General features: G+C 47.2%; 1 protein-coding gene across 1 annotated transcript in view; it reads left to right on the top strand.

The window, feature by feature from the left end:
- The window catches only part of Kiaa1211l (KIAA1211 like), a 39,179-nt gene that overhangs the window by 6,106 nt on the left and 19,580 nt on the right, over positions 1 to 13,493 (top strand). Inside the window, exons 2-6 of the mRNA XM_028775508.1 lie at positions 164 to 332; positions 6,106 to 6,241; positions 6,820 to 6,981; positions 9,838 to 10,047; positions 12,814 to 13,493. The exon at positions 12,814 to 13,493 is cut by the window's right edge and continues 1,286 nt beyond it. Coding sequence (XP_028631341.1) covers positions 164 to 332; positions 6,106 to 6,241; positions 6,820 to 6,981; positions 9,838 to 10,047; positions 12,814 to 13,493 — 1,357 coding nt within the window. The remainder of the gene's footprint in view (positions 1 to 163; positions 333 to 6,105; positions 6,242 to 6,819; positions 6,982 to 9,837; positions 10,048 to 12,813) is intronic.

Raw genomic sequence — 13,493 nt, 5'->3', positions numbered from 1 at the left:
GGTCACCTGTGTCCCTCACACACCTGTAGTGCTGGCCACCTGTGTCCCTCACACACCTATACCGCTGGTCACCTGTGTCCCTCACACACCTGTAGTGCTGGTCACCTGTGTCCCTCACACAACTGTACTTTAGTGCTAATCTTTTCTCTTTTTATCTGAATAGGAAAGAAAAAGTCCAAATTTAAAACTTTTAAGAAGCTGTTTGGGAAGAAGAAGAGAAAAGAATCACCCTTGCCTGCAGGAAACAGCGCCTGGAAGCAAAATCCGGCCAAGAGCGAGGTCACCGTTGTTGAAGAGTCAGGGCCTGTGTATGACTCTGAAGATGAGCTGGAGTAAGTTGCTTTCATGTGTGTCTGGATTGTGAGCCTCAGGAGGGGACATTGGGCACAGGTAGTGTCCAGAACTCTTATTCCAGTGTCTTAGCATCTTGTTAGGTTCCTGAGCCTCCTCCCCGCCTGGGTGATGTGACACCCTTAGGAGTTCCTCAGTATGTGGTGTGTCTATTAACTTTTCCAAACACAGGGATGGAGAAAGGTGGGGGAAACCCGATTGTGTAGTTGCTACCTGCTAGGTGTCATAAGTATTTAAAAGGTCACAGGAATTGGGGCTGGAGAGATGGTTCAGTGGTTAAGAGCACTTGTCGCTCTTGAAGAGAACTGGGATTTGGTTCCCAGTACCCACATTATGGCTAAACCATTTGTAACTCCAATTCTGAGCTCTCTGATGCCTCTGAGAATGTATATGTATGACCATGTATGTACATGCAGGCAAATCATGCAAAAGCGTAAAATAAAATTTTATAAACTCTTTTTAAAAAGTAAGTTCACAGTAAGGCCTGGGAAGATGGCTCCGTGTAGGTCTGTAATTCCAGAGCTCCTGTAGCAACATGGGAGGCAGAGACAGGACACGCTCCAGAAGCTCTTGGGTGAGGTGGCCTAGCAGCGGTGGTGAATAACAAAGGGCCTGTCGAAAACAAGTTGGAAGGCAAGGACTGCCATCTGAGCTTCCCTCTGATGTGTACCTGGGCACTGTGGCATGTGTGCACGCCCCCCCCCCCCCCACACAGATTTTTTTTTTTAAGAGCACAGTAGTTTCAAAAGATGATACTATGAACCATGACAGAAATCAGCAAAATCAGCCATTCGTGACTTGGGAACCTGCCCAGAATTGCACAGCAGAAAGAGCAGGTTTGGGATATGAACCCTGGGTTAATCCACCAAGAATGCCTAAGGACCTGGAACACGGTGCCAAGAACACACTTGAATGCTGACTGAGTAAAGGTTCATTCTCTAGAGCAAGCCCTGCAGATAAAGAGGCCATGGCTTCTTGTCTGGAGCTAACAAATTCAGACACACTGGGATGGACACTCAGGCAGCTCTGAGTGACAAAACTTTGGTTTTGTAACTTGTAATTCATCGCAATACAGTCGTGTGTCTCTGCCAGTTACCCCGACGGCCGTATTCTGGACTGAAGAGAAGAGGAAGCTGGTAGTATCTTTTCAACAGCAATTCTCATTTCAGGGTAAGATGCCAGCCAGAAGGATAAGGCTCCAGAGACAGGGACAGGGCAGCCTGTCTCTAGAGGCAGAGAAGTGACAATGGCCACTTGGTGGCGCTGTAAGACTGAAGATGGAGAACCAGAGGCCCTGCCTCCTCCTCCTCCTCCTCCTCCTCCTAGAGCTAGCTAGAAGCAGAATGAGCTTGTGGGTACCTGTAAGACTGCAAACTTGTTGGGGGAGGGGTAGTCCTGGCTAGCCCAGGGAAACTAATCCCACCGCCATTTCCTGGTGTTTAAAAAACAAGCCTGGACGTGATCTTTCTAGCCAGAAACAGAAGAGTAGCTAGAGGGCCAGGCTCTGGGGAAACGACCCATACATGGGCCATGTTCCTTTTCGTAGGAACCCAGGGAAAGTGGGACAGGGCCCTTGATGTGTCTATGACTAGCACACAGTAGGAACATGATTGATGTTAGTTAGTGAAAGAAAGATGGCGAGGGTGCCAGTGGAGAGATTAGCAGTTAAGACTGCATACCCTTCTACAGAGGACCTGAGTTCAGTTCTCAGCACCTAGATGAGGTAGCTCACAGCTGCCTAACTCCAGCTCCAGATTAACCCCTCTGGCTTCCGTAGGCACCTGTGCTCACATATGCAACACCTCCTCCGTGTGTGTGTGTGTGTGTGTGTGTGTGTGTGTGTGTGTGTGTAATTCAGGATAAAATTAAAAAAGAAAAGAAAAAAGAAAAATTTAAAGGTGATTAGAGATCCGGTACAGTGAGGTTCTAGAAGGACCCATGATGTTTTTCAAGGTCAACACTGAGGAGCAGACCCTTTCTTTAGTCTCTGTGAGACTCTGTCATCAGACTCTGCAGCAACTTCTGCAAGGTTACAGGCAGATGCCCTGTGCTGCGGTGTCCTGGTGCTGGCTTCGTCGGTGACAGCCCCCTGGGTCCCTTTGCCTCCAGACACCCTGCTCTCTGCATTGCCACCAATCCACTTGAGTGACAGCCTTTGTTCTCCCGATTCTGTAATTGATCTAGACCATCGGTTCTCAACCTGTGGGGTTCCACCCCTTTGGGAGTCATATACCAGATATTCACATTATAATTCGTAACTGTAGCAAAATTACAGTTATGAAGTGGCCACAAAAATAATCTCATGGTTGGGGATCACCACACGATGAGGAACTGTATTAAAGCATCTCAGGGTCAGGAAGGTTGAGAACCGCTGTTCTGTGCATAGAGGCACAGAGATTGAGCTTGGAGGCATGTGAGTGTGGCCTTCTCCTGCATCAAGAGGCCTGTACTCCCTAGGTATCTCAGCTCCACTGATGCTGCAGCTTAGCACTGAATCTTGAGTGGTCAGTGTCAAATGCTCCACCAAACTTTTTGTTGTTGTTGTTTTAAGATTCATTTTTTTATTCTGTACGGTGTTCTGCCTGCATGTATGCACTGCAGGCCAGAAGACGGCACCACCAGATCTCAGTATAGATGGTTGTGAGCCACCATGTGGTTGCTGGGAATTGAACTCAGGACCCCTGGAAGAACAGACAGTGCTCTTAACCACTGAGCCATCCCTTCAGCCCTACTCCACCAGTCTTAATCCTGAGTGGTCACTGTCAGTACTCCACTGTTTGTACCTGATGCTCTTAACATGTAGATGATTCATTTCCTCAGTGCAAAACAGTGGATTTCTAATTCCTTCATTTATTTTACACTTTGCTAACTGAGTTTCTTCTATGGAGAACTTTCCTTTACCAGGAGGGAGAGATGGGGCAGCAGTTAAGAGCACTTGTTACTCTTGGAAAAGATCTGGGTTCAGTTCCTAGCACTTTCATGGCGGTTTACAGCCTTCTGTAACTTGAGTTCCAGGAGATCTGATGTCCTCTGGTCTCCACAGACACCAGGCACACATGTGCTATACATATATGTAGGCAAACCCTCACATGTGTGTAAATGAAATAAATCTAAAATTTAAAAAAAAATAGCTTTCCTTTGTTAGCTTCATGAAAGCCTGAAGTACAATCTGTTCAGGAAAAAACAAAATAATGCTTGGTTAGTGTTTGATTGGTGTCTGCTTCCAGAGTAGTCCCTGGTACCATCACACCTACTGTGACCAAGACATTAGTTTTCTTTTTCTTTTTTTTTCCTCTAAAAAATCATTGTAAACATTGTATTTTAAAAATATTTTTAAATTTTATTTTATTTACACAGAATTCTGTGTAACCTAGACTGGCCTCACTACATCGTCAAGGACAACCCTGAACTTCCGAGCATCCTCCTGTCTTTAGGGTGCTGGGATTATACATGTACGCCACTGCACACGTCTTATGTAGTACTCCAGGATGAACCCAGGGCTTTGTGCATGCTAGGCGGACACTCTGCCAAACATGCTACATGCATATCGACCCCAAACACACTGATTTCAAATAAATTTGATGCGCCTTAATCCATAACAGTCTTTGTTCATTGTCTCATCTTGCACTATGAAGACCCGATTCCGATTAGCTCCCCGCTCTTTGGTCATGATCCCAGCCATCTCTGAAAGGTCCCTTGCTTTCCTGCACAGAAAGAATTCCTCGTTCTGTGCTGTATGCTTCCTGGCTTGGATCTTTTTCACAAGTCATGTTTCCTTCCTGTCAGAGAAAAGTTGTCTCCAAGATCACAGAGTGGATACGCTGGCCACGATGGCTACTCAGCTATAGTCTTTTTTAGACTACTACTGGGTCAAACTAGGAAATAGGTTTATTTCTGAGAGAATTCTGAGCCAGTTCATTCACTGACACCTGCAATTCCAGGAAAGATGAAACCTCTTGCTTTATTTCTCTGTGTCCCATTTTCTGTTACACTGAAAAGCTTGGCTTGTGATGAAATTGCTGTTTGCATAGGAGTGACTTCTCTTTCCCCATTTCCACAGCAATCCTCCTGCCTCTGACTTCCAGTACTGTGCCATGATGTGTCATGTGCCTGCTATAAAATTAGGCTTTTCTTCCCCTAGTCTTAGAGTTTTCCTTTTGGATTGACTGTGTCACTTGTTGTATAACACATTGTACATTTCCAAAGACAAAATTGTAACTGTTGTTACCTTTGACCCTGTCTCCCCATCTAGTTCTTTCCTTCCCACTTAACAAAACCATACTCAGGTATCTGCCACTGTATCAGTTTTTAGTTTTAAAACCATTAGCAGGCACCCATGCTCAGTACATGTTCGCATGTATAGCCACCACTCTGCTCAAACACAGCTGATGTGCCACACTCTTCTGTCTTGTGTGTTCTGGTTTTATTTGATGTTCTCCGGTAAGCCCATGCCAGTGCTGAGTCTCCATCCTCTCCATCCCCTGCCCAGTCTACCATCAGACACCTGAAGCTCATTTGATTTGACAGCTACTGAGAGACATGTGTTATTTGTCATTGTATAGATGCTATAAAAATGAATGACCATGCCCATGGCCCCTCAGGGATTTTCTCCCTATCTTTTCTGAGGCCTCTTCCTGCTGCCTCTACTCCTAGTTATACCTGGACTGAAGGTGTTTGGCCGGTAGTTAGGGTTTCCAAATGGTGGACCCAGGCTGTTGACTGTAGGAAGAAAATCTAGGCTCATGTATGCCTTGGCATTCAGAGCGTGTGTTCTCTGGGCTGACTCCTTCTGAGTGCCTGTGAAGATACACCGTTCTGGGCACTCTGGATTTCCACTTGCAAGCTGGCTGTTGCGGGCTAGAAAGGAAACACCATTGAACTGAAATGTTCAATGGAAGAATACTTTTCTGGTACACACACACACACACACACACACACAGTATTACAACACAGTTGGATATACAGTGGGACAGGCCACACCTTCAAGTCCCCAGTGCCTCATAGAGGACAGGATGCCCAAGGAGGAGGACAGGGTGGGGCTGGTATGCACAAGATGTCCCGTGCATGCAGAGGCCACTTTCCTTCCTTCACTGAAGGTCTCAGCCACCTCCTTCCACCTATTATTCGGTAGGCTAGGAAAGTCTGATGGCTAATTCCCACATCCTCTGAGAGCATTTTATGAATGTCCTGGGAGTTGTTTTGAGTCAGGCCGTTGGGCCTGAAGCCAGGCTTCCATGCTTTGGGTCACAAGCACAGTGGTAGGATATACAAACCGTACCAGATCACCAGTGCAGGGAGCATCTCTATAGACTTGCAGTTCTTGCTTCTATGGTCTGGACCATCGTGGGGAGATGCTGCTGCATCGACAGCCTCCAGCTTATGGACAGCACGTTAGCTTAGCTCACAGTCCACAGCCTCACATTCCCAGGACATCTGAAACAGATTCCCATAGGACCCAGCCAGCGCCAGACTTTTCTCTGTACTGGCTTGTGACTCAGACCTCACACCTCCAAACTTTTGTTTTTCCACTAATCAAAAGAATCTACAACCTTCAAACCTCTTAAGAAAGTGCCCTTCTGTAAGTGCTGACTAATGTTTGACAGGGACAGGGACAAAGGAACAACTGCTAACTATGTGTGACAGAGGGCTTTGGGGGGATAATACGCATTTATTCATCCCCTCTCTCACTCTGAGTCCCTAGGATCAGGGACAGATGGAGGTGGCAGAAGCTCACAGTGGCTCTTTTTATCCTAGGGAGTCCAGAGGCACTATGGGCAACCGGGCCCTCTCCCATGACAGTATTTTTTTTCCTGAATCGGGACAGGACCCTGCTCGGCCTGTGCGGGTGTTCTCCCAAGAAAATGTGTGTGACCGGATCAAAGCTTTGCAGGTAAGGGTTTGCTTGGCACTCTCACTGAGTGTCTGCCCAGTGTTAATCCAGAAGTGATATCAAGTTAGCGTTTTATACAATTGAAAGTAGGGTCACGCTGAGCAGTGGTGGCGCACGCCTTTAATCCCAGAACTTGGGAGGCAGAGGCAGGCAGATTTCTGAGTTCGAGGCCAGCCTGGTCTACAGAGTGAGTTCCAGGACAGCCAGAACTACACAGAGAAACCCTGTCTCAAAAAAAAAAACAAAAAAAAAAAAAAAAAAGAAAGGAAGGAAGGAAGGAAGGAAGGAAAGAAAGAAAGAAAGAAAGAAAGAAAGAAAGAAAGAAAGAAAGAGAAGAAAGTAGGGTCATGCGTTCTTCACAGGTCTCAGACTTGCAAGTTAGTCACATTCTGACTCACTGTTGGTGACTGCCTAATGAATAAGGACAGCGGTGAGGGCGCTGGGGACAGACATTCAGGTCAGGGCACTGTGTAAGGGTGCTGAAGTTATTTCCTGAATGAATGAATCAGATCAGGAAGATTTGTTGCTTGGTATTGTTGATGAAAATACTAAGAATGGTTACTATTCCCTCAATCTAGTTAAAGATACAGTGTAACGTGAAGCTGGGACCACCGCCTCCAGGAGGCCTTCCTATCAAGCGGGCAGAGGAAACCGGCATGAGCTCTGAGGATGACGGACTGCCCCGGAGCCCCCCAGAGATGTCCTTGCTGCACGATGTGGGTCCAGGCACAACTATAAAGGCGAGTGCAGTCTGTGCCCTCAAATGTTTCCATCCACGCCTGCCACTAAGCATTGCTAGAACTCTGGAGGCCCTCCATGTCTCCCCGCAAGGTCTCCATGAGTGAGGGAGACTGTGCCACCGTTTTGTGTGGTTGTGTGGTCAGTCTGATGCCATCTGCCCTGTGCCTTGTCTTTCTTATCTGAGCAGATGCCCAGACCCAGAAAAGAAGGAAAGTGACTACCTCTCCTCTCCTCTGCGTCTCCCCTCCCGTGACACTGGCCAGAGGACAAAGAGGACAGTAAACACTGAATAGCATTCAGTTCTGTTTCTGAGTCCTGACCGCAAGAACCTGTTGGTTTGGGCAAGTCACATGAAGCCCTTTGGGGAAACAGAAGCCCAGGGATTTTGACCAGCAGTGTCTGACCTCAGCCACTGCAGGAAGTGATCCCAACTGCTGTACTTCCGTAGACTCCATCTCATGAATAAACACCCCAGCATGCTCATGAGGCCATTTTTGTTTGTGCTAAGAACATTAATATCCGTTTAATGTATATAGAAGACAAAATGGATAGCTGTTTTCTCCATATTAATAAGCTGTGCTAATTGCAGATGTAATGGTAATGATCCAAATTATATTAACCCTTTAAGAACAAGTAAGAACAGAGTTAGTGTTTGATAGCTATGCAGTTTTGGGCATCCTTGGATCACGTTCACCCCTGGCCAGGCCAGGGCGTTGCTTACAGCATAACTATAGAGTTACCACTTCTGGGTTGTTTGGAATTGTATTCAGTAACCACTCAGCTTTGGTACACAGAGTTCCTTCTTCCCCTACACAAGCTAGTTCTTTTTTTGTAGTTTTGAGTCCCCAGAATATTAGTAATGAAAAGTCAGGACTGTGATGTGGTTGATTTTAAGTCAGCTCTGGGGGTTGGGAACTCCCATGGAGCTGCCTAGAGCAGCTCCCAGGATTTGACTTCAGGGTGAGCCTGTCCCTGCTCACAGTCAGAGTAGGGTCTGGGCCAGTAGGCTACCAACCCATACCTGCTCTCCAACTTCAAGAAGGCCTGGATGATGGGAAACGTTGCCTTACTCTGTGGAGTAAAACTGCACGTGTTAGCAACTTAAACCACTCCTGTGTACAATTGCATTGTTCCTTTTCAGAATTAGATATGGTTGTGTGTCAGGCTCTGTTTGTGGGGAGCTACCTACTGAGAGCTACCTGCTGATTCATTTTTGACTTTACCCTCCTTCCTCTATCTTTTGAGCCCCCCACTTGAGTCTCTGACTCACAGTAGCCAGTTTTATCTGCAACTGACTGCATCCAGTGGGGTAGGATGGGGTGGGGTTGCTGGGAGCAGCTTCCTTGTTGAGGACAGAGCTCAACTCCAAACCTGATTGTCACTGCAGTGCAAACATTTTAATTAGCCAAATGGGGGTCACTCGTGTTGAGCCTGCACTTGCCTAATTTTTTATTCCTATGGTTCTGACTTTTTATAATAAAACAAACTCTGGTGTTTTATGAGTTATTAGGTTGTACACCCAGTCTACTTTCATCATAGGAAACCAAAGTTTGGGAATGGTAGTACACAGCTTTAATTCCAGGTAGAGGCAGGTGGATCTCTGTGAGTTCAAGGCCAGCCTGGTCTATAGACTGAGTTCCAGGGCAACCAGGGCTACATAGAGACTTTATCTCAAAAAACAAACAAACAAGAATGTTACTGACACTACTATTTAGGCCCAGTGCTCTAATTGAAACATTAGGGGGGTTGCCCCTTATACTAGCTGGTTTGTTTGTCAACTCGACACAAGCTAGAGTCATCAAAGAGGGAGGACCCTCAGTTGAGGAAATGCCTCCATGAGATCCAGCTGTAAAGCATTTTCTCAATTAGTGATCAATAGGGGAGAGCCCAGTCCATTGTGGGAGGTACCATCCCTGGGCTGGTGGTCCTGGCTTCTATAAGAAAGCAGGCTGAGCAAGCCACGAAGAACAAGCCAGTAAGCAACACCTTCCATGGCCTCTGCATCAGCTCCTGCCTCCAAGTTCCTGCCCCATTTGTGTTCCTGTCCTGACTTCCTTTGATGATTAACTGTGGAAGTATAAGCCAAATAAGCCCTTTCCTCCCCAACTTGCTCTTGGTCGTGGTGTTTCATTGCCACAACAGAAACCCTGACTAAGACATCACCCATCTGAGCTGCATGCACTATAGCATCCCTGCTCTGTTGTGAAACACAGCTTTGCAGGACAGTCTGCCAGTCAAAACTCTAAGTAGAGGCTCACTGTACTCAGTGGGGCAGGTGTCTTAGGGTTGTCTCTCGTTCTTCCTCATGGCTGCCAAGGGCCTCTTGTCCCCTGGCAACGTATTTGCTCACTGCTGACTGCTAGTTCCTCCCCACTGAGGTATAAACTAGTAAGATGTCTGTAGCTTACCATATGATAGCTGAAAGCCAGACTCCTCGGGTGACTGTAAAGACCCTTTCGAATGAACAAAGAAAGCTTGCCAGATAAAAGGCTGACAGGGGGTTCTATGCTTCCTGGGATCTGCACCCTGATGTCTCACTGTTGGGCCACATTTACAACTTGACAAAAACAGCAGGTTCCTCCACCCCTAGAAGATACTGGGCTAGTCTGTTTTGTTGGTGAAAGTTCTTCTGTAAAGAGAAGTGACCTTGGGGCTGTCCTCACCTTTGAACTCCCAGTCATTTGCTCTAAAGGGATAGTCTAAAACATTCTCTGTCAAGAGCCAATTGAAAATACTCTGTCCCAAGTACAGTCTAAAGAGCCCAGAAGCACACCAAGGGAGAGCTGGTAGGGTAGCAGGCTCCACCCCTTGTCACTAAATTAATGCTTGGTGTGTTTGTTTCTTGTACCATGAAGATCCTAGTGTCCTCATCCCAGCCGCAGTCTCCGGACCACATCAGCGATGCCTCTGTCTCGTCTCGGACCTTGGATGGCAGCCTGGCACCTGTGGTTGACTTCAGCCACCCTCCAGAATTCTCCTCCTGCCTGGACAACTCCGCAGCTAAACACAAGCTCCTGGTGAAGCCCCGCAACCAGCGATCAAGTAAAATGAGGCGGCTGTCTTCGGTAATTGGCCTTTCTCCTCTTTGTAGGGATCGGAAGGGCAGACATGACAGTCCTACCTGCTGCCTAGCCTCGTAGCCCTTCTGAGCAGCTCCATGGTGGGTAAGATCACATTGTAGATGCTAGTTTGCTCATCTTTTGCACCTTGGATCAGACATGGCTCCCTTGCATAAACACCCTTCTCAGGCATTAATACTTGCATGGATATGTTCATCCCACAAACACCAAGAATCCACTGTGTCACATGCCAAGCCTTACACCTTCCATTCCTGGACCCCTCTTACCTTGTGGGGCCTTAGATGCCTCAGCTCTAGAAAGTGAGGGGGGGGGGCAAGCATGGCCAAGGACAATGACTCACACTGAGAAGGACTTACAGAGTAACAACCATCCCTGTCCTCTCCTCAAGACAGTGTTGAAGATCTGATGACAAGCTAAGGTGCAGACAAATGGCAGGGCCCACTTAGGTTTCAGGAACTTCCTGAAGTGAGTGGATTGGATTGTCTGTTTGGCTCGTAGGATGTACTTTACGAACTCAAGCTGACACAGTTACCTTTGCAAGAATCACTGGGGTGGTAGATGGGTTGAGGATAATTGGAGACACCACATACACAGGCACCTATGTATGTATGCATCCACACAATGTATGCAGAAATGTACATACACACACATGGGCACCCCACGCTCATGCACATGCATGCGTGTTTGCACACACACACACACACACACACACACAAATGGAAAAAGAAGACAAGGAAAAAGGAATAAAAAAATAAAAAGAATATTAAAAGAAGAAACCTTTGTCTTACACAGCGAAACACTAGATATCAAGACTGATTTTTATTACAAAGTTGAGACACACTTGGATGCATCTGGCCATGATAGAGGTTGAGCCCCTTCTTGCTGCAGCTAGCCAGAGGTCCTAGGCCATATGCAGAAGCTACTTTTCTACCCTTTGGGTTCTATTTAGTGTCCAATTAACCCCTCTGGAGAGCATACCCCCATGCCAGCCTTCACCCTGTTTTATCCCCTACAGTCATCTCCTGTAGGTGCTGTTACCCCAGCCAGTAGGTACTCTACCCACACTGGACCCCCAGCTGTCTGCTGTATTTGCCTGGGTTCTGTGACTGATGGTTTCTAATCCTGACCGAATGCCTCAGCATCAGTGATTTCCTATAGTATCGAAAGAGCAGTAACAAGGACTGGGAGCTTTTAGAACACGAGAGGAAGCCTGGATAGATTTCTTCCTTCCACTTCTTTTGAAATCCAAGTCAAGAGAATTGTGAATTTGGGGGGAAAAATAACCTAGGTATGGTCACAAATGTCCCAGACTTTACCAAGCAGATGCCAGCTGGAAAATGTTAAAATAACAGCTGGACATGGTGCTAAGGGTTAGAGCACTTGCCTCTCTGTACAAGGCCCTGGATTTGGTCCCCAGCATTACAGAGATAAAACTAAAATACCAGCAACAAGAACCAACTCTAATGTACCCAAGGTCACCTTTCCTATCATAGAACACAGAACAACAGAGCACTGCTTAGTGCAACACCCTCAGGGATTCCCAAGGTCCGATGTCATGAGCATTTTAAAATCATCAACCGCAGGACCGTTAACCTTGAATCATTTTCACATAATGCCTTTGGATGCCCTGAGTCCATCTTGATTTTTATTTCTTCCCTGTGAGGAGAGATTGAGTGTGTGGTAACCAAAAGGAATTCAGATCCAGGTCGGTCCTAGGGATCTTTCAGAAGAACAAATGCCACAAGGCAGTGTAGGTACCAGGTGCACTAGAGGCCAGAGCAGGAAATATCATGAGGTTGAGAAGATTATCTACAGGAGGGAAAGCGTGAGGGACTCCCCAGCTGCTGGTAGACTGTCCTGGAGGGACAGATCCAGGGGCAGCATCTGGCACAGTAGTAGAGTCCTGGTTTCTCATGAGTGAAAGACCAAAGATCTTAAGACTGAATTTTTTGGATTTTACTCTGTGGCTCACAATTCACTGTGTTTTACCCAATACAAATGACTTTTTAAGAAAACTGTATAGTTTTCCAATTAGAACATGTCTCTGAAGAGTGATGCCATGGATCTTGGTGCTGAGCCCAAGACCAGAGAGGACCTGTTCACCTGGAATACCTGTTACTATAAGTTAGCTCAGTCTTGACTAAAATTTCCATGCCTTTAGACTCCAGGCTTTCCAAGTAGGAAGAGATAATGACAATCTTTTCCTCACTCAGATACATCTAGGGTGAAACAAAATTAACGGAGAACACAACACAAGATGGAGAGTTGCTCCCTGTTGGTCCTCGGACCTCTGTTTGGCTCTAGACAGGCACCCATTTGGACACATGAGCTACTGTTTTTGGTTGGTTGGTTGGTTGATTGGTTTTGTTTTTTTAAGACAGGATCTCACTACATATAGCTCTAGCTGGCCTAGAACTTGATACATACATAGACCATGCTTTCTGACCCGAAACTCACAGAGATCTGTCTGTCTGCCTCCCTAGTGCTGGGATTAAAAGTGTACAGTAACATGTCTGGCTGCATGAGTTGCATTTAGGTTGAGGGGCTAACAGCCATGGATTGGCTGAATTTATGAACAAGGTTCCATGTAAACTCATAAGGGCAACTGAAGAGTGTGGGGACCTCTTCTTCAGCACCAGCCTGAGGGCTACCGTGCTGCCTAAACTACATTTAGTCCTAGAGAAGCAAGGACGAGATAGGCTGTCCAATATTTGCTGCCATGATGGTATCTCTCCCCTTTATTTCTCCTAGAGGGCACAGTCTGAGTGCCTGAGTGATCTGTCGTGGACCCTAGAGGAGGAAGACTATGATGAGAAGCCATTGCTCCATGTTAGCATGGAAGAGAACCCAGATGCTAGGAAGCGGGGTTTGATGCCGAGCAGAAGGCCTGAGTTTGGGGGACCCGCCACCTTGCTGTCGCCTGGAGGGGCCTGTGCAAGGCGTGCTCGCCTACAGCACAGCATGGCAGTCAGTGCCAGCATGGAGGAGGGCGGCTCTCCTAGAGATGAACCCGCAAGCCTCCCGGCTATGCCAGAGGTCACTGAGCCCATGGTGGTCTCAGTCCCATGCTTGGAGTCCCCATCTCTGCCAGAAAGTTCTCCATACCACATTCCTCATGATGAAATCCCGAAGGGAGAGCTGTCCACTGGAGGCCTGTGTCCCCTAGTGGAGAGTACATCAGAAGAGCCTCCTTGTGGTTCTGGAGATGCGGAAACCCCACTATCTACTGATGTCCCTGAGGGGGGCGTGATACCGTCCAAGGGGAGCTCTGTACTTCCTGAGGGAGACCCAGCATTTCCTGAAGGAGACACAACACTCCCTGGAGGGGATACTATGCCTCCTGAGGGAAGCACAACACCTCCCAAGGGTGTCATGGCACCTCCTGAGAGAGACATGTCACCTTCTGAGGGAGATGTGGCACCTCCCAAGAG

Source organism: Grammomys surdaster, unplaced genomic scaffold, assembly GCF_004785775.1.
Source record: "Grammomys surdaster isolate TR1022 unplaced genomic scaffold, NIH_TR_1.0 255, whole genome shotgun sequence".
NCBI lineage: Eukaryota > Metazoa > Chordata > Mammalia > Rodentia > Muridae > Grammomys > Grammomys surdaster.
The sequence above is the reverse complement of the archived record's forward strand: the minus strand, read 5'-3'. Positions and strand labels throughout refer to the sequence as shown.